General features: G+C 41.8%; 2 protein-coding genes and 1 long non-coding RNA gene across 3 annotated transcripts; 1 reads left to right on the forward strand and 2 right to left on the reverse strand.

Annotated features, from left to right (window-relative positions):
* Positions 1–5883: 5883 nt before the first annotated feature.
* On the reverse strand, positions 5884–10890 carry LOC119737891 (tubulin beta-4B chain). Its single transcript, XM_038212536.1, has 3 exons — positions 10722–10890; positions 7417–7752; positions 5884–7286 (listed from the first exon to the last, which is right to left on the reverse strand). The coding sequence occupies exons 1-3, from the start codon at positions 10776–10778 to the stop codon at positions 6336–6338; spliced, it is 1344 nt and encodes a 447-aa protein (XP_038068464.1). The 5' UTR covers positions 10779–10890; the 3' UTR covers positions 5884–6335.
* LOC119737893 lies at positions 6689–15545 on the forward strand. The gene is made up of 2 exons (XR_005272413.1): positions 6689–6749; positions 15414–15545. It is a non-coding gene; the product is annotated as an uncharacterized LOC119737893 (long non-coding RNA).
* Positions 14365–18368, reverse strand: LOC119737892 (tubulin beta chain-like). The gene is made up of 3 exons (XM_038212538.1): positions 18200–18368; positions 16113–16448; positions 14365–15950 (listed from the first exon to the last, which is right to left on the reverse strand). Exons 1-3 carry the CDS (start codon positions 18254–18256, stop codon positions 15003–15005), a joined length of 1341 nt encoding a protein of 446 aa, XP_038068466.1. The 5' UTR covers positions 18257–18368; the 3' UTR covers positions 14365–15002.
* Between the last annotated feature and the right edge of the window lie 2044 nt (positions 18369–20412).

The raw sequence follows: 20412 nt of genomic DNA on the forward strand, positions 1-20412 counted from the left end.
TTAGCCTATGAAGAGGGTGAGTATGCTTCTAAAGCAAAAATAAACTACAAACTAAGCCTAAATGTGAAAATCAAAATTTGACAAAGTTCTACATATTTTTGTACGTGGTGGAAGTGTGGTCTTTATTTACGGAGGTAGTCCAGTAAATTGGCCACATTTTATCTCAACCATGGAGCAAGGAACAGGAGTCAGAACTCCCCTACTTAAGTTATTATGATTGTGATACATTTTATACATGAATCCAAGACCATTGCTGAGACTGATGACTGAGAAACACTTAAGAAATGACTCTCCATAGACTTTGTACACAATCGCGGAAGTGGCGTCAGGTTGCAACATTTTTTCCTCGTACGTCAGTTTGGCCAAAAAAAATAATAGTTGTGCTTCCGATTACATGGCATTCCAAAATAGGGTAGGTAGGTAGGGATTTTAAATTTTTTTTGGCCAATTTTTGTTTGTGTACGATCATATGGAGGCGTCTGCGTGCAGTCAAGGGTAAAAGGTAGAAATTTGTGGGTTTGGATGGGTTTTTTTCCTCATTTTTCCCATAAAAAAAATTAGTGTCAAAATACGGTAGGTAGGGAAACCGGAAGCAGAACTATTATTTTGTTTGGCCTTATCTGCCAGTGGCAGTGCCACTAAATACTGTCATTGTTCACCTAATCTTGTGATTTTACCCAAGGCGAATCCAGGAAGCTCCGGCAATGTGAAGACATTTCAGGAAAAAATGTGTTTTTGGATACTGTAATTTCATTGGTCGAGAATGGCCATGTGCCCAGTCTGTAAAAACTCATGACCCATGTAGTGATGTACAATGGTCAACCTCATATACAACGCGCATTGCATATGCGCGCGTGTTGAGCCTGCACGCGCGCAGAGCCTGCACGCACGCTCGCGACTGAGAACTGCATGCAATGTGCAACCGCTCAGCCTCATGTCTGGCAGGAAAAGCTGCACTAAGGGTTACACAGCCCTGACAAATAACTGATTTAATTTCTTAGAACCATTATTCTTTTGACATATTGGCACGATTGTTTTTGCACCCTCGGTGTTAAAAACGGCATATCCCACATCACAGTAGTCAACATTTGTTAATTGTGTAGAAATAGAGACTGGGTACCAGATGCTTCTTTGGACACAGTTGATTGATGCAGCATAGTAATAAAGGGTGTTGGACTGGTTGTTTCATGCGCTAATTAACAATTGTTGACTGCTGTGATTTAAAACATGACTTTTTAAACACCTGAGGGGTGCTATGCGCCCCGCGGGGGTTAACAACGGCATATTCCACATCACAGCAGTCAACAGTTGTTTTGTATATCATGCCAATAACTCAGTAAAGATAAATGATTGTAACTTACTGTGTGAGAAATAAGTTTAATCACTGCGATGTAACCGTTGGTAACTGAAGGCGCAAAGCTATAGCATGTCGGTAGGCTCCACGCGCGTGCGCAATGCGAGCAATACACAGAATTAAGTGACCCAAATTTTCGGACTTAGTGCAGCCCAGTTAAAGAGGTTGTGGAATGCTCGAAGACATTTCCGTCATTTTTCGGGTATATGTAGCCTAAGGTGTGATGAAATAAAAACGACTATTGTGTCTGTCATGAAATGAGTAATGAGTACAAAAGGTACTTTTGAGAGCTGTTTTTCAGGTCCTGTTTCGAACCGAACGTGCAATTTGTGTAAAAGTCGTCGTTGGGGGCAGCAAACAAAACATAGTAAATCGTGACGTAATAAACAGGACTCCCGATGCAGCGTAGTATAAACGAGTCCTGTTTATTACGTCACGATTTACTATGTTTTGTTTGCTGCTCCCAACGACGACTTTTACACAAACTGCACATTCGGGTCGAAACAAGACCTGAAAAACAGCTCTCAAAAGTACCTTTTGTACTTGTTTCATGACAGAAACAATAGTCGTTTTTATTTCATCACACCTTAGGCTACATATACCCGAAAAATGACAGAAATGTCTTCGAGCATTCCACAACCTCTTTAACTAAGAGCATGTACATGTAGTATACTGGCATGGGCTGAATGCAACCCTCCAAAAAAGAAATTTAAGGGGCTGATCATTGAAAACTCTGAAATCCAGAGACTGATAGTGATAACCTTTCAGTATGCTTAACTGTTTTAGTTTTGTCACATTGTTAAACGAGATTGATCTTTCTTATTTTGCAGCTATATCCAGTACTCAGCGCTGTGTGCTCGACTACTGAGGCGTGCTCTGAAGCCTGAATACAAAGCCGAGGCGCTGAAGATAGAGGACACCGCTATGCGTGTCACGCAGTGGGAGAAAGGTGTACCCAGTAAGTATCATCTGCCACTGGATCATTGGTCGAGTCATGACAGGTGTCCCAAAATAACTATTGTGATTTGGACTGATTTTGAAGGATTGAAGATAAAAATTTGGTTGGTTTTGGAGGCATGGGAGCACTCTCAATAATTGTAGTTGAGTTGCAGATTGCAGGTCAAAGCACAAGTCCAATGCAATTCAAAATACTTGTCAACCACCAAAATTGTTTGTCTTCTATGCTGAATTTTTTTATCTTGATTATTTAATTTAGGTTACGAATGAAAGTAACGGAAAATGAAGGGATTAAATGAGAACTTACCTGGGCCCAATTTCACGGCGCTGCTTAACAGTTAGCAGAAAAGTTGTGTTTAGCATAGCAGAAAAATGTGCTAACCTTAAGCACTATTGCACAGCGTGTGTGTGCTAACGGTCGCACGTGCATGGAGATTTCTATTGTTACGTCACTAAGTTAAGCAAATTTTTCCTCCAAAGTAAGCGTGCCTTTTGCTGTGATTATGCTTATGGTCTCCATGAAATAGACGGAGGCTGTATTACCAGAAAATCGTGTGCTTAGCAGCGCCGTTGAAATTGGGCCCTATTTTTAATTTAACCCTAACTCCCTAGGCCTTTTTGCTAGGATGTAGCCTCAATCCTGCAAAATCCTCCAATTGGCCTCATGGAAAAATAGCATATAGCCTCAATCCTGCAAATTCCTCCGCTATTTCTTGAATATGGTCCATGGAGGGGTGACCACTGCCTGAATCCTGCAAAATCCTCCGGCTATGACTGTCAATAGGCTGAGGCAGAGGCAGTGACATCCTGGAGCAGTGTGGAGGATGTCAAGTATAATCAAGGGCTAAATTTATGCACGGCTGAGCATAAACAACACAAGGTCCGGCCCAAGACCTTGACACAGTGCGTACTCCGAAATCAGCAACCCACTTTTGCCATGTAACCTCAATCCTGCAAATTCCTCCAATTTGCAAAAAGGATTTTGGAGGATTCAGGGCGGTTAGAGTTAATCCTGATTTTGTGAGAAAGGGCGAGTGAGAGATTACGTGAAATCCTGCCACGCACATGCACAATCATTAAAATTATCAAAGTGAATCATGTGTGTGTAAATTTAGCCCATGTTGTTTAATGTGTTTTGCCTCTGTTGTCTTGATGCATATAATAAAAAAAAAATTAAAAAAACCATCTATGGGCTCCGTGCGCCAACAAAAGAGGGTGCGTTTTTACCTCTTTTGAGAGCTCCATGGACGGGACACACAGTGTGCGGCGGGTACTGTACGAGTACTGTACGCATGAGCATCAAGCGTCATCGGCGCGCAAATACGTTTGAATTGAACTTGCGATGGTCTCCCAGACTAATCCCCGCCTCCAAATAACTTTGGATCATTCGAAATACACAGTGCATGGACAAAGAACCAGTCTAGGTCACCCCCAACTCTCTTTTTTCTGGCTGTTGAAGGGGTACTTGTGCACGGATCTGTGCACGGATCCCATACAGTGTGCTAACCAAGTAAATTGTGTTCTTTATTTTCCTCTACATAAACTGTAGAACAGCTGAAAAGCCTGTGAATTTGGCTTTCTAACATTTGGTCTTTACTTTCTGTTATTTCAGAGGGACAAGCCAAGAAAGATTAGCCAGTTAGGACATTCGGACCTCCACACCTCCAACCTCAGATCAGGTCAAGCCAGGACAACATGGGATGTTCAATAAGTGACCTCACCGGCCATGTTTTCTTCTGTCTTGGGCACAGATGGATGTTCAGTGAATTGGATCTTTTGTACAGTGAATAATGGACTGATTGCGTGACTACATTTTTTGATGCTGTGAGGTTTTTACGTAGTTTTTGTGTTGTAAAAGAATGTTGCAATAAGATAATTATTGGATAGGACTAATCGGTTGCACAGGTGTCTCTAAAATGCCCTCTGCTCTGTCACTAGGCAACAAAATTCCATCTGCTATTCATGCAATTTCCACAATTTTGCAAATAATAGAAGAAATTCATATTTGTTTAAAATCAGTTTAATTTTAAAAAACAAATGTGGTTAATTGTTACCAGAAAAACTTTCTGTGGGTGAATTTTGCCAACTTGTTCCTTCCTGGGCCTGGGATGTTGAGGGGTAATGTTTTTTTGGTTAAAGCTGTATTTAACCCTTTAGTCACTGTAGCACCCAAAAACCACCCTGCCTGTTACTCACTGTATCGCCCGAAACCGCCCAAGCACTCTATGGTTTTGTTGATTCTGCAGTGAAAAAATACAGTGTAATACAATGAAGTTCAGGGGCTAATGGGTCAAGTTGACAAAATGAGAAAAATACAACATTCTTTTTGAACGAATTTTGGGAACCGTTTTCCCTTTCTGAGTGGCAAACTTCCGACATAATGTACTCCTGGAAAACTATAAAGGATGCAAGGAATAAACAGCCTTTGTGAAGTCATGGCTGCCATTAAACATGCAGGAGTGGAATGCCCTAAAAGTGGGCAAGACAAGTTGAAGCAAAATGCCTCACACAACAGCTTATAGGAAGCTTTTCCTTGGATATCTTCACTAAACATCAAACGGCTGTATGCAAGTTAATTTACAAGAAGCAAACACTTATTTGACACTGTTTGAATTTGTGCTGGAAAAATCTGAGTTACACATCCATGTTGTTTTACATTTGGTCATAGTGTTGCTGAATAAAACTTTCAAAGGAACAAGGTTTTCCTTTGAAATTATTGTTGTCAGTTGTCAGGAAATTTCATGACACAAAAATGTGTTTATTGTATGCAGGCCATTCATTTGTTAATTTTCCTCAAGATCCTGCTGTTAGCGATTGGCTTTCCAAAAAAAATGTTAGTTGTTGATATCATGCAGTGCTATTCATAATGTCCACCTTCCCAACAATTACTTTGCTTGCCAACTAATGGTCGAAAATACACAATAGGTTTACTCATGCCTATCCTAGCGATACAAAAGTTGCCCTCGAACTCTGCCTTTAAGCTATAGTCCATCATTTGCAGCTATCCGAAAAGTAACTGGCGTAATTATTGTTGAAAAACATACTTGGTTGAAAGATAGTAAGGGGACTAAACTCCCTGTGAAATTATTCTTTCTGGCAAGCTGTCATTTTGAAGTAATCAACGAAAGAAGGCCTTTCCAACGGTGCTTCTTAAGACGCACCGTAGGAAATTTAAATTAGTAGTTCGTTTTGTTATTCGGCGAAGCACGTGCAAGCATTGGCACGACGCACATGCGGTTGCTATAATTTGTCGGATCAGTGCGCGACATCGCGTAGCTGCAATCGGCTCAGTGAGAACGCGTCTCGGACGCTGAATTCGGGCCGAATTCAAAACATGATTGAGCAACTTTTGATTTGAAATTAAGATCCTAGAATGCTGTTTTTCTCGGAATATACAGCTGAAGCTGAGCCGACACTTCATCAGGTTAACTGTTCAGAACCCTTCTTTAGATTTTGAGCTCTTTTGTTGCTTCAAAAGAACTAAATACACAAATGATGGACTATATCTTTAATGCCCAAGGTCCATATTATAGGAAACATACAAACTAAATGATCACATGTGAATCATGCTGTTGAATTTTCATCACTTCTTGTTTTATTGTTTCAAACGTTTCAGGAACTTTCTGTAAGGCAAGACAACGGCAAGACAGAGTGGCATAAGTGAATACAATGGGACACACTGACAATTTTGATGTGCAGAAATACCAGTCATATTAGTGGCTGTTTTTCCCCAAGATGAACCAAAACTGGTAGAAATTGAGTTTTTGTGGTCTTTTGGTGCAAGTGTGTCCCATTGTATTAAGGGTCACTTTGACCCCCTTTTTTCAGTTGAAGTTATTTTTTGAATTTTGTTTCACTTTTCTGCAGAACAAAGTTTAGTTGAATTAAAAACAGTCCAATTTCTTTTACATTAACATTGACCACACTAAGTAATGAGCTGTTTGGTCCTAAACTTGTTTGTTTGATCCTAAACTTTTGTAGTATTTTTTGTTTAAGTGTGAGTTCCTGTTGTCAATCTGGATGTCTACTGCTCCTGGTCACCTTCTTCCTCTTCTTCATCAAACTCGCCTTCCTCCTCGGCTGTTGCATCCTGGTACTGCTGGTATTCAGACACCAAGTCGTTCATGTTGCTCTCAGCCTCAGTGAACTCCATCTCATCCATACCCTCACCGGTGTACCAATGCAAGAAAGCCTTCCGCCTGAACATAGCGGTGAATTGCTCAGAGATGCGCTTAAACAGCTCCTGGATGGCGGTGCTGTTCCCGATGAAGGTGACGGACATCTTGAGGCCTCGTGGTGGGATGTCGCAGACAGCGGTCTTGACGTTGTTGGGGATCCATTCCACGAAGTAGCTGCTGTTCTTGTTCTGCACGTTCAGCATCTGCTCATCAACTTCCTTCATGGACATGCGGCCACGGAACATAGCTGCAACGGTCAAGTAGCGGCCGTGACGCGGGTCGCAAGCAGCCATCATATTCTTGGCATCGAACATCTGCTGGGTCAGCTCGGGAACAGTCAGGGCACGGTACTGCTGGCTGCCTCTGCTGGTCAGAGGAGCAAAGCCAGGCATGAAGAAGTGGAGTCGTGGGAAAGGTACCATGTTAACTGCCAGCTTGCGAAGATCAGCATTGAGTTGACCAGGGAACCTCAGGCAGGTGGTAACACCACTCATGGTAGCAGACACAAGATGGTTGAGATCGCCATATGTTGGGGTGGTCAACTTCAAGGTGCGGAAACAGATGTCATACAGAGCTTCGTTATCAATGCAGTAGGTCTCATCTGTGTTCTCTACGAGCTGGTGGACAGAGAGAGTGGCATTGTAGGGCTCGACCACAGTGTCAGATACCTTGGGAGAAGGTACGACACTGAAGGTATTCATGATGCGGTCTGGGTACTCCTCACGGATCTTGCTGATGAGAAGTGTTCCCATTCCTGAGCCAGTGCCACCACCAAGGGAGTGTGTCAGTTGGAATCCCTGCAAGCAAAAAAAAGATCTATTTTAATTCTGCTACCTTATAATTTATCAAGTCTATAATTTATCACATCTCATTTTATACCAGCTATAAGCAAATAAAATATAATCTAAGGCATGCTGTATTACCCACCTGTAGGCAATCACAGCTCTCTGCCTCCTTGCGGACAACATCAAGAACCGAGTCTACCAGCTCAGCCCCCTCGGTGTAGTGACCCTTGGCCCAGTTGTTTCCAGCTCCACTCTGTCCGAAGACAAAGTTGTCTGGTCTGAAGATCTGACCAAATGGACCAGAGCGGACAGAGTCCATGGTGCCTGGCTCCAGGTCGACCAGTACAGCTCGGGGTACATATTTGCCTCCAGTAGCTTCATTGTAGTAAACGTTGATTCTCTCCAACTGCAAGTCGGAGTCGCCATGGTATGTGCCCGTTGGGTCGATGCCATGCTCATCAGAGATCACCTCCCAGAACTGCAAGTAATTATGAAATGAAATACATATAGGCCTACTGTTTGTATTATTTTGGGCTATTTCCACGAAAGGGCTCCATAATGTGTTTTTCATCAGTTACGGAATTGCAACATAACATTTATGAGGTTAAACATTTTCATAGCAATCGAAGCTCTTTGGTAGCTCAGGACAGTAGGATAGACCAAGTAAATGAGTTATCATTAAAGGGGCACTAGGTCCTGAAATCCCCGGAAATTTTATGTTTTGGATTATTTACTTATCCTATTTCAAACATCTGGTTGAAAGGAAACCAACCTAATGTCTTACCGTTCCCGAGAAAAGACGAAAAAAACCCGGTTGTTTACATCGGACACGACGGAGTACGAATACGTTTTTCGTGTCGTTCTCAGTGTACGATATACACATTGTGTGTCTCGGGAACAGCGGTGACCAATCACCAATGCAAAAATAGTGGTTTCTTCAACGTCCGCAAAAGTCGAATTCTTTTATGAATGAAATCACAACTAGCATCCAAACAGCTCGAATTTATGGGGTCGCAAAAGTGGACCCCGAATTTCGTTCTCGCACGCATAATACAGGAATAACACAAAAACGCCCAGTTTTGAAAGGATAGTTGTGTGGATGTTTATATCCTACTTTTAAATGTTATTTCCGATTAACATCATCTCGTTAAAAGCGCATTTTGTAGCCCAATTGGGCTGTTCCAGGACCTAGTGTCCCTTTTAATGACTTCTTTTTTTGGGGGGGGGGCATGGGCATAATGAAGGGCAACAGCGGATTGGGGGGGGGGGGGAGTGACGTCGCAAAAAAGGCAGCCACTGCATTCACCACCATCTTTTCCAAAAAAAAAAAGTTAAAGTGGTCAGAAATTGCCTCAGATCACACCACAGAGCATCTAGAATGAAAACAAATTCCGGGACCCTTAAGCCTAGGCTTGGACCCGAACCCCACACCGTACTTTTTTGGACGAAATTTTTTGGCGACCCACATTTTTTTGGCCCCCCCAAAAATTGTGTTCTGGATCCGCCCTGGGGGGGGGGGCATTTTTAAGTTGGTTTGTTTTCTTTTTAAATTTGGCTGAACAAAAATTTACAAATAAAACAAAAACAGTTAAAACACAACCATGACAACCCCCCCCCCCAAAAAAAACCTCAACTGACTAAGGCAAAGGCAGCTATTGCTAAGCATGCTATGACTGAGGCCCCTACTGAGTTTTAGGATCCAAAGAATGAGTTTTTAAACAAATCTTAACTTTTTCTGATCTCTCTTCTTTATTTGAAAAAAGGTCCCGGGGGGGGGGGGGGGGGGGGGGGGGGGGGGGGTAGGTCTAGCCCTGAATAAAGTTATCTAGGCTTTGCATGGTTGGTAAACAAATTGTAGGCTAGCTGTCATGGCTCATGCTGTACAGGGCCCACGGCCTATATACAAATCCATTCCTTCGTAAAATTGCAAGCAGAGGAAAGATGTCAGCTATTTTAGTTGAATGAATTAGGCACTAAGGCAGGTAGGCCTATAGCCCCACTAGTGTGGCCGTCGGTATGCTGCGCTGAACCTAAGGCCACACACCGTGGTCCGCGCACTACTGAGGACGTTTTCATAAAATTTGCAGGGAATTTCTTACATATGGTTGTATTCTACGATGTCCCATCTATCACTTCTGGGATGCTTAGGTGTAATGATGTTCAATTTTCCGAGATATTCTTGAATCTTTCTGGAGCCCATATGCACTCGTGAAACGTCCGGTGATGGCAGCCATTTTGAATGTGACAAGAGATGACCTCAAGCTGTGACGTCGCGTTTATGCAAATTGCTTGTCGAGCGAGGGCGCGAGTTGCAAATGCGACGGCTGTTTCCTGTGCCGTAGATCCTGAATAGAGATCAGTGCACGTGGCCCCCAGACGATAAATGCATGGTACAGGAAACAGCCATCGCATTTGCAACTCGCGCCCTCGCTCGACAAGCAATTTGCATAAACGCGACGTCACAGCTTGAGGTCATCTCTTGTCACATTCAAAATGGCTGCCATCACCGGACGTTTCACGAGTGCATATGGGCTCCAGAAAGATTCAAGAATATCTCGGAAAATTGAACATCATTACACCTAAGCATCCCAGAAGTGATAGATGGGACATCGTAGAATACAACCATATGTAAGAAATTCCCTGCAAATTTTATGAAAACGTCCTCAGTAGTGCGCGGACCACGGTGTGTGGCCTTGGGTTCAGCGCAGCATACCGACGGCCACACTAGTGGGGCTAGTACTGCCTAGGGCTAGCTGGAGTTACCCAGCCCTGAGTTTTATCATTGGGTTGTCTATAAAACTCAGGGCTGGGTAACTCCAGCTAGCCTAGGGCTAGGATTAGGAATTAGGAATGCAACAAAGAATGCAACATGCATGGAATCGGGCCCCGAACTTATCCTAAGCAGCATGCTAGGCCCCCTATTGCAAGACGTGACATGACCCTGTTGAATTTTATTTTGCCATTCTGACAATGTCTGACCACAGATTGCACAGTCATGAAAGTGTTCATATCCCTAACGTCATGATGAACGTTAAAATCAAAACACAAATATGAAGTCGAACTAAAACTTTAACTCCGACCTAACGTTCGTTGGGACAAAATGATCAGAATAAAACGTTTTATTCACATTGATTTGGCCCATGAGTGAGTGAGTGAGGATGAGCCTGGCCCTCGGACAAATGCTTTAAGCCCCCCTAATCAAAATTAACGTTAGGGCCTATTCCGTATTCGCGTTTTGTGCTGTCACAGTGTCAAACTCAATTCTCATCCTCAATCTCCAGATCTCAGTCATTCATGTCATTGACATTGTCACTGTCTAGGCCTATGTCATGACTGTCATGACTGTGGTCAGTGTCAAAAGTTCAACTTCAGCCTCAGCTCAGGAAAATTAGGGCTTACTTAGCCTACTGCCAAAAAAAAAGGCTTATGCAATAATGTATAGCTTACCTTGGCTCCAATCTGATTGCCGCACTGGCCTGCTTGGATGTGAACGATTTCACGCATTGTATGGTTTGGTGGATTTTATTTGTTAAGTTGAAAATTTCACAATGGTTGGAAGGTGCATGCACTTGCTGATTTGTCGAATGTTCGATGTGACGCGATTTTTCGAAGGCGGTCAAATTTAAAAACTTTTGTGCGTGTTCTTCCGCGTAACGCGCGACGTAAAGAGGGAACTACACTCCCAAATAACTTTAGTTTTATGTTTTTTCACAGTTAAAATTCAACATTTTCTAATTTATGCAGATGACTTGTGTTATCATTAATTATTTCAAAATCTTTAAAAGTTAGGAACAAAAATGCCCCCAAAACTTGAGATTGAAAATTGTTGACATTATTCTTCCGCGTTGTACACGGGTTGTTGGCTGGTTCCGAGAAACAGCCTTACGATTAATCAACCATTGTTTTTTTTATTGACGAGAACCAAGTAGATAACGCACCATATACAAATTGGCGGTGAAAAGGCTAACCTAGATACGCTGCCGCGCGCGCGGGAGAACTAGTGTTCTGTAAACAATACGCGTCGTTAGGCGCGCTCAATCTTGCGATTGGCTGATGACTTGTTCTTGTCGTTATCAGTGCTAGATAGTCCAGCGGATATGGGGAAAAAAATTGTGCACTTGCATCGATAGCATGAAATAACTTGCCACATGCGAGAAAATGTTTTAGATGTGGAGCCATCGCAAATTTACCCTTTTAGGGGCGTGGCAGCCATGTAAAAAAGGGGAGGGGGACTCATCATGCCCGCAGTGAAAACGGTTCTCAAAGACAAAATTACATGTATATAGATTATAAGTGTTTTCCAGATGTGGAGCCACCACAAAAGCACCTTTTGGGGGCGTGGCAGCCATTTAAAAAAAGAGGGGGGTAATTATTATGCCCACCTTGGGAAAAATTGTTCCCACATTTCATGAACAAATAAAACGTCCCACCAGACGTTTATATTCGTGGGAAAAAAAATCCAGATGTGGAGCCATCTCGAACACACTCTTTTACCGGCGTGGCACTTATAATCTTTATAATTATGTCTTTGTGAAGTTTCCTGCTTCTGTGACAAGTGGGAACAACCGTTTTCACTGCGGACATGATGAGTCCCGCCCCCTTTTTTTTTAAATGGATGCCACGCCCCTAAAAGGGTGACTTTGCAATGGCTCCACATCTAAAACATTTTCTGGCATGAATATGAACATCTGTGCCAAGTTTCACGCTTTATGCAAAAGTGCACAATTCATCAATATTTTGTCACATATCCGCTGGACTAAGAGGGCTAGGGATGTCCAATCAGTCAATGGTGACGTATGTGACTATGGGATGAACGGTGATGACTTTGGCTGCTTCATCATACCTGTTTGTTTTATAGGGGGGGGGGTAAGGGGGTATTTACCCCCCAATATTTTGTAACGACTGCCCTTTTCCATTCAAATGCCCTTTTTTTCACCAACGTTTACCCCCCCCCCTCCAAAAAAAAAGTTTTGTAAAGAGTGCCCCTTTTTTAAAGAAGTGCCTTTTTTCTGAACAAGTGCCCTTGTTAAAAAGAAGTTGTGCCCTTTGACATCGGCCGTCCCGGGTGCCTTTAAAAAAAAAAAAGAATTTCACGGATGTATCGCCCTGAAAAGCACCATACATGTATATTGTTCGTTAGTGTGCATAATCGTCGGTTTTAAACAGCGCCCCTATCCACAGATGGTAACCCCCCCCCCCCCCGTTTTTTGATTATACGGAGCCCAAGTGTACGGAGATAAAAATGTGTCTACATTTAACCGTGACGGATGTTACAACGCTACTAGAAGCAGTTACTGATGTACAATTTTTACATCATGTCAGTAACTTAACTGCTTTAGTAGCGTTGTAAAAGTGCAGCAGCACTTTATTATCAGCGTTTGAAAATAAGCTTTCATTACAAGTTGAAGGTGTGCAGGCGTGGATCCGGGGGGGGGGGGGAACCAGCTCCGTCGATTGTTAATTTTTTTTATAGAAATATAGCAAAACAAAAGTTGGGTTCTTTTTTTGGGGGGGGGGGGAGGGGCGGACAAGAAGTTTCATGTATGAGAAAGAAATTTCATATTTTGGGAAATGAGGAAGTCGGTTGAAATCGAACGCCGCCTACAAGGTTCCCATATCAAAAATCGGCAATCACCCGCACAGGAAATCGCCTCAACACTCCCTAGATTTAGGACACATGCTCCGTCTTGAAATTAATTCCAAACATCACATGGCAAAATAAAAGGAAATCATGGCTATCCTGCTGCAGTGGCTGACATTTGTTTATTTTTTAGAAGTCAATTTTTTTTTCAAAACATTTTGCCCAACATTTTTGGCCGCAGATTTTTTTTTTTTTTTTTTTTTTTTGGGGGGGGGGAACTATTTTGACATTGGTGGCGCCACTTGCACCCCTATTATACTACTCGGAAATAGGCCACATATCGCCAAGGTCAAATCGTGGGACTGGGACTAAAAAAAATATAAAAAGTTATATTTTGAAGATCTTAAATTTTTAGATGGTGCGGCAACTAAATAATTGCTTCATTTATAATGTGACATAACCCCCCCCCCCTATACACGCACATCGCCCTCATTTTTTGAATAATATTTCGCACGCATGACTCTTAATTAATTTGCTGGTGAAATGTGCATTTGGGTTATTCTGGAAATTTGGTACATCAGTCCCCGTTAACATGGTTGTAGTGGCGTAACTATACGGGGGCGGGGAGGGGAACCGGGCGGATGTGCCCCCCCCCCCCCCCGATGCCCCCATTCAAAATCTGGAATTGAACAAAAATATACACCACCCCCGCCACACCCCCCCTCAAATGACACATTAGTGCACCCCAAGTTGCCCCCCCCCCCAAGAAATTGAATAGTTACGCCACTGCATGGTTCTTTGTATTTGCTATTCAAATACAAGATGTATTGCATCACTAAAATTGACCTCAAACGATTTGGGTTTTGGAGGGTGGTTGGTAGTTTGCTATACATGTACAGTCGAGTCTCGTTAATACAAACTCGTTTGGACCTAGCCAACATGTTTGTTATATCAGAATTTCGTATTAAGAGGAACATCAGTCCCATTCATTGTGCATATAAATGCACAGTCGGGACCAAGGCCTTATGTTTGTTATAACCAGAATTTTGTATTAACAGAGTCTGTACTAACGAGAGTCGACTGTACTCATAATCACTCTTGAAGGACGACTCCAATGACAAGAGCATCCGAATTATAAAATCATAAAGTAAAATGTCACAGGGAAAGGACAAAAAGTGGACCCCAACTTTATAGAATGACCCATTTTATGAGTAATAAAGCTGAGGAAAGTTGTCCAGCTACTCAGGTCGCGCTATATTCACAATTTCACATTCGAAAGAAATCCGAAATCATATCGCCATAATTATGTGCTTCTGAATGATTTTTTTTTGGCAAATAGCAAAGTTTATTTCCCAAACCATGCGTCGATAAAAAAAAACCACCCCACAAATACCCACTAGCAGAAAATTGCAAAGCAGATGGTCCCGATAGCAATGAACACAAGCCGGCGAGACTTATTGATTATTGCGGGTACTAAAAGCGAGGGTATCGCCCACGTTTCATAAAACATAATTAGAAGGCAATGGCCGTCATTATCACCCGTATTTTTTCCAAATAAAACAATCGCGATGCATATCGCATATGCATTGCCGTCAACAACATAATGGTTTCTGTACTTATTTGTTCCAGGGTGTAAATACATTTTAAAAAAGTTTGCAAAAATTGGGGAATCAAGCATACTCTTTGGCAAAGAGGCAGTACTGACTTTAATTTAAAGTTACAGCACACTACATGTATAGTTTAATTTGCTTTTATTTGGTTAAAAACCTGAAGTTATAAGTTGCGGTAGATTTCAATATGTTGCAATAAAAACGATCAACGTTAATGTCTTTATTTATATACGTTATCTGAAATAACGTATATAAATATGTACGTTATCTGAAATACATGTATATACGTTATCTGAAATATATAGATTGGAGCTATAAAATCACTCATGATATAAGTCCAACGAGCCAGTTTGTTTGATTGAGTTTCTTGGTTGCGTATCCAACGCCGAAGCATGTGGGCGCAAAATTAATTTTCTTCATCCTCTTAAATATTTATAGAGATCTGAAGTATGGGTGATGAAAGCATGTACAAAGTAAAAATGCAGTTATCAGTCCAGTGAATTTTGTTTATTAATTTAGAGTGTCTTTGGTTGAAGTTTAGTTCTCTTCCTCCCCTTCTTCCTCCTCATCAAACTCGCCCTCCTCCTCGGCTGTCGCATCCTGGTACTGCTGGTACTCAGACACCAAGTCATTCATGTTGCTCTCGGCCTCAGTGAACTCCATCTCATCCATACCCTCACCGGTGTACCAATGCAAGAAAGCCTTGCGCCTGAACATAGCAGTGAACTGCTCAGAGATGCGCTTGAACAGCTCCTGGATGGCGGTGCTGTTGCCGACGAAGGTGGCAGACATCTTGAGGCCTCGTGGTGGGATGTCGCAGACAGCGATCTTGACGTTGTTAGGGATCCATTCCACGAAGTAGCTGCTGTTCTTGTTCTGCACGTTCAGCATCTGCTCATCAACTTCCTTCATGGACATACGTCCACGGAAGAGGGTAGCAACAGTCAGGTAGCGGCCATGACGAGGGTCGCAAGCAGCCATCATGTTCTTGGCATCGAACATCTGCTGGGTCAGCTCGGGAACGGTTAGGGCACGGTACTGCTGGCTGCCTCTGCTGGTCAGGGGAGCAAAGCCAGGCATGAAGAAGTGGAGACGTGGGAAAGGCACCATGTTGACTGCCAGCTTGCGAAGATCAGCATTGAGTTGACCAGGGAACCTCAGGCAAGTGGTAACACCACTCATGGTAGCGGACACAAGATGGTTGAGATCACCATATGTTGGGGTGGTCAACTTCAGGGTACGGAAACAGATGTCATACAGAGCTTCGTTGTCGATGCAGTAGGACTCATCAGTGTTTTCTACGAGCTGATGGACAGAGAGGGTAGCGTTGTATGGCTCAACAACAGTGTCAGATACTTTGGGAGAAGGCACTACACTGAAGGTGCACATCATGCGGTCTGGGTACTCCTCACGGATCTTGCTGATGAGAAGTGTTCCCATGCCTGAGCCAGTGCCTCCACCGAGGGAATGTGTGAGTTGAAAACCCTGCGGGGAAAAAAATCATTTTAATTAGTTCGGCAACACAATCAAACAGTTGAATAAAGTAATAAGCTGACTGTCCCTTCGTCTGTTTTTATTCTTCCCACTTAATCCTTTCAACCCTAAAAACATCTGTTTTAAGACCATCAATCATCGATCGCGACTTACCTGTAAACAGTCACAGCCCTCAGCCTCCTTGCGTACAACGTCCAAAACTGAGTCTACCAGCTCAGCCCCCTCGGTGTAGTGACCCTTGGCCCAGTTGTTTCCAGCTCCACTCTGTCCGAAGACAAAGTTGTCTGGTCTGAAGATCTGTCCAAATGGACCAGAGCGGACAGAGTCCATGGTGCCTGGCTCCAAGTCGACCAGTACAGCTCGGGGTACATATTTGCCTCCGGTAGCTTCATTGTAGTAAACGTTGATTCTCTCCAACTGCAAGTCGGAGTCGCCGTGGTATGTGCCGGTTGGGTCGACGCCATGCTCGTCAGAGATCACCTCCCAAAACTGTTTGTGAGAAACGAAGAAAATTTAATTTGCTTTGCTCATACAGAACTGAAAGAAGGGATCCTCAAGGGAATGTCTATCTATAAAAAATATACATAACATGTACTGGAAAATCTTTCTTATCATTTTTCGTTAGCAACTGAGATCTTTACAACAGCTGATAATTTAAATTTTGGGACATGTATTATGTTCTTGCACATTATGTTTTTCTTTCAGAAGGGCGATTCACAGAATAAACCTCAATGCCAAAATTGAAAAATAGTTTAAATGCCACAAACTGAAAAGTATATAATTCTGAAGCTTATTAGCTTTATTTCATTGAAATGTACATGAAGAGTTTATTTCTAACTATGTTCAACAGTTCGGCTGTTACTTCCAACTGAAAAAATAATTAATGGGTACAAAATAATTCAATTTGTTTGAGTACGTCCGACACCGTGGTGTTTCAAGCTGATTTCTACAACAGCAAACTAACGTCGGATGAATTCATTGTATTGTGAGTTACTGGTACTTTCTGATTATAACAGTTGCAATTATTTCCACTCTTGACCCGCAAAGACAATGATGAAATGCCTAGAAACTTTCATTAATATCATCACTTTATAGATGAACTGCAGGTCCGAGGTTTTCAAATTCGATAGTTCTGACTGTTCTCCCATTCGAAATTCCGCAAATTTGGAGCTTTTATTTCGACGAAAAAAAAATCCCTATACTTTAACAAAATTTGGGGACCTGAATTGTCGAATCGCGAATAATTCAAAATGTGTATACATGTAGGCTACAATACCTTTTTTTTATATAATACGCCGACGGATTATTTTCGTTCGAAACTACCATGGGACAGTCACTTTAAATTTATTTGCACTATTTGAATTTTGTACAGTCTTTTTTAATCCGTTCGGTTGGTACTGTTATCATTCACGAACGGCCACTAAGTCACTAAGTAAATATGAACTGGCCGACCCACGCAATAAGCGTCAGTTCGGTAGTTCAAATCTCGCTGCGTAGGCCTAACCATGTAGGGGCCTAACCGTTACATTCCACTGCGGATTATGGATACAAAGGTTGTCCGAAACGTGGACGGCCATTCTATTAATACAGTCCTTTGCAAGATCATTATTCCTCCATGAATACGTAGAAATGTCAAGCCCATAAACCCATGGTAAAATTACGTACATGAAAATGATGAATTTTTTTCATGCACACGAGTCACGTCATCTATGCCTAGCCTATGATCGTATATCGATCGATTCGACCGTACATCATCCTGACGAAAAATGACGGTCAGTAAAAAACTACAGTTCAAGGACACGCTAGCAAAATTTAATGTAGTTGCTTAGATGGTACGAACATGGACATGATGGATGAAGTTTTATTCCTACATGGTACAAAATAATTTTTTTTCGAAGTTCTACGTTCCGAAGTAGTGCACGGCATTTCGCACGGTAATCACGGCTCGGCAAAGTGCTCGGGAAATTCGCCAAACATGTCAAGTTTTTATGCAAGGATTGATGGATGTCATTATAGCCCGGGCCCATGATGTCATTATATGAAATAATCGTCAACATAGGGAGAACAGGCTGCATTAAAAAAAATACTAAAACAGTTTCTTCTATACAAATCAGTAATCATGATGTCCAGAGCAGCTATAGCTCCATGGTCTGATGGTATAGATCATGCAATCATGCAATTGACATAATTGATCAACTTCTGGTTCTGGTTGTGACATGACAGATTTTTGCCTCACTCACCTTAGCACCGATCTGGTTACCACACTGGCCGGCTTGCAGATGCACGATTTCACGCATTTTGTTAATTTATGGAATGTAATGTAATATAGAAATTTCACAGATCCTTCTCTGGTGGATGTTTAGTTGATACTGACGACAAGTCCTAACGGTCGTCAAGTATTAAATGAACATGAGTATTTGACTTACTGAGGCGTCCGCGACCAATAAAGTAGTGCGATCGAAACTTCAATGCATTTGGTCATTAACTCACCTGGATTTGATGGCAGCAACAAAAACCAAATTCGATTTTTGTTTGAAGTGAAGAATTTTAGACCGAAAAGTCTTGTATTTGGCATTAATTTTATATTTTGGGGTTTATTCATGCACGAAGAATAATATCAATCCGCATTGCTAACCGGTAAGGAGATGGTTCCCTGTCGATACGCTGTGTACTGTTCTTGCGGGGAACCAAGGAAATTTCTTGGAGTGACCCAGGCGGTTAATAGTCCCCCACACGGACTGCGGGTAGTGATACGTACAACAAATATTTTGTCGTCACAGTAACGCTCAGCCTAGTGCTTTGACAACGTGGTTGTTATATGCTTCAGTGATCTTCAAGGCTTTTGGTTACCCGTCGATCCTCTTCATAATGCATGCCGTTCATAGTGCTGGACCAACAACAGATCAATCAATCATTTATTGACACAACTGTTTGTCCAGGACTTTAAAAGAAAAACCAACGGCTCGGAGGCATGCAAAACATTTTTGAAAACTCTTTTAACCGACTCATGCTTTCACATTATCGTCTTTACTTTTTAAATATAAGTGTAAATTGTTTTGTCTACATTTTATTATTTTACACATGTTGTTATTTTGTTTTAGTTTTCATCTTCCCTTGTTGTCTTGAATTAAAAAGGAACACCTTTTAATATTTTTTTTTAAAGTTTGGATTTCATTGTTTTTGTCGTTGGTTTCATTGATTTTACTTATTTATTAATATATTGCAGTACAGCGGATTATTTTAAATATGTAAATAACTTTTTTTAAAGTTTAGATTGTTTATTTCTTTCTCATTTGATAAATAATTTTCCGGTTGTTTCAATAAATTCTGCCATGATTTAGTTCTATTTTCCCCCTTTTTTCCCCTTTTCTTTTTCCTCTCACTTACCGTGATACATTTTTTTTCTATTTTTTTTCTTCAGTTTATTGCAGTCTGATATCACTTTGCCATTGTCACTCATTATAATTTGTTCTTTCTTCTTTTTCTTCTGCTACAATATTAATCCATTTGAAAATGTATTTGTTTCGCTAGCTCTTCGCGTCGCCCAATCATTTAAAAAAAATTATTTGTTTGAGTATTTTTGTTTATTATCTTAACTATTCTTAAGTGTTTTTACAGAGACCTTAAAGATGTACGGACACCTTTAAGTGCTTAGGCCACCCTGTTAAAATAACACTGACAGTAAATTTCAATTGCTCATCCACATATTCAATTCCTTCTCCAAACTTTTGCAATCTGGAAACATCTTTGTTAATTTTGAATGATCATTTTTATTACCACTTTTTTAATACTACGCATCCGTTCAGTTCATTTTATACAAGCAGTACAAATTAATATGTTGATGAGTTAAATTATAAAATGATAGGGCTAGAAGATCCCCTAACCTTCAGTGAATAAATTATCAAGTCCAGATGAAACCCCACTTGCACTGAATCGCCATCTTGGAACAACAGTGAGCTATCATGGGCGTCGCTAGGACGGGGCAAGGGGGAGGGCGCTTGTTCCCCCTTTAAAAAGCCACACAAAAGAGGAAGAGAAAAAAAGGAGAGGTGTGAAGTCATATATTTGCTATTAATTTATGGGCGTCTGCAGGGGTGTCAATGGGGTGGGTAAATTTCCCCCGCCTTCCCTCGAAAAAATGGTAAATTGAGAATATGCTAGAGAAAGTACAAGGATTGGGGTGGGGGAAAGTGCTTTGCCCCCCCCCCCCGAAAAAAAATCCTGGCGACGCCCATGTGAGCTTTACAGGATAAAACATTCGAGTTGTTACGTACATGTTGCTTAGCCGTTACGTAAGATCCATTCTAGTTTGTCATCTCTATAGTATACTTCCACGTAGGCAACACTGATAAGACGGATTGCCGCGAATATACGCGTGATGAAGGGATAAGGGCAGTTCACCGCTCAGTCAAACTTCAGTACCAGTGATGCTATGTGGCATAATATGACATGA

This window comes from Patiria miniata, unplaced genomic scaffold, assembly GCF_015706575.1.
Source record: "Patiria miniata isolate m_02_andy unplaced genomic scaffold, ASM1570657v1 HiC_scaffold_3, whole genome shotgun sequence".
In the NCBI taxonomy this organism is placed as follows: Eukaryota; Metazoa; Echinodermata; class Asteroidea; order Valvatida; family Asterinidae; genus Patiria; species Patiria miniata.

Bases quoted from the DNA above. Each gene is read 5' to 3' on its own strand.
- LOC119737891 (XM_038212536.1), bottom strand. From the start codon at position 10,778: ATGCGTGAAATCGTTCACATCCAAGCAGGCCAGTGCGGCAATCAGATT. The intron at 7,753-10,721 runs GTAAGCTATACA...AATTACTTGCAG, and splicing joins GCAATCAGATTGGAGCCAAG to TTCTGGGAGGTGATCTCTGA. The intron at 7,287-7,416 runs GTGGGTAATACA...TTTTGCTTGCAG, and splicing joins AGAGCTGTGATTGCCTACAG to GGATTCCAACTGACACACTC.
- LOC119737892 (XM_038212538.1), bottom strand. From the start codon at position 18,256: ATGCGTGAAATCGTGCATCTGCAAGCCGGCCAGTGTGGTAACCAGATC. The intron at 16,449-18,199 runs GTGAGTGAGGCA...TCTCACAAACAG, and splicing joins GTAACCAGATCGGTGCTAAG to TTTTGGGAGGTGATCTCTGA. The intron at 15,951-16,112 runs GTAAGTCGCGAT...TTTTCCCCGCAG, and splicing joins AGGGCTGTGACTGTTTACAG to GGTTTTCAACTCACACATTC.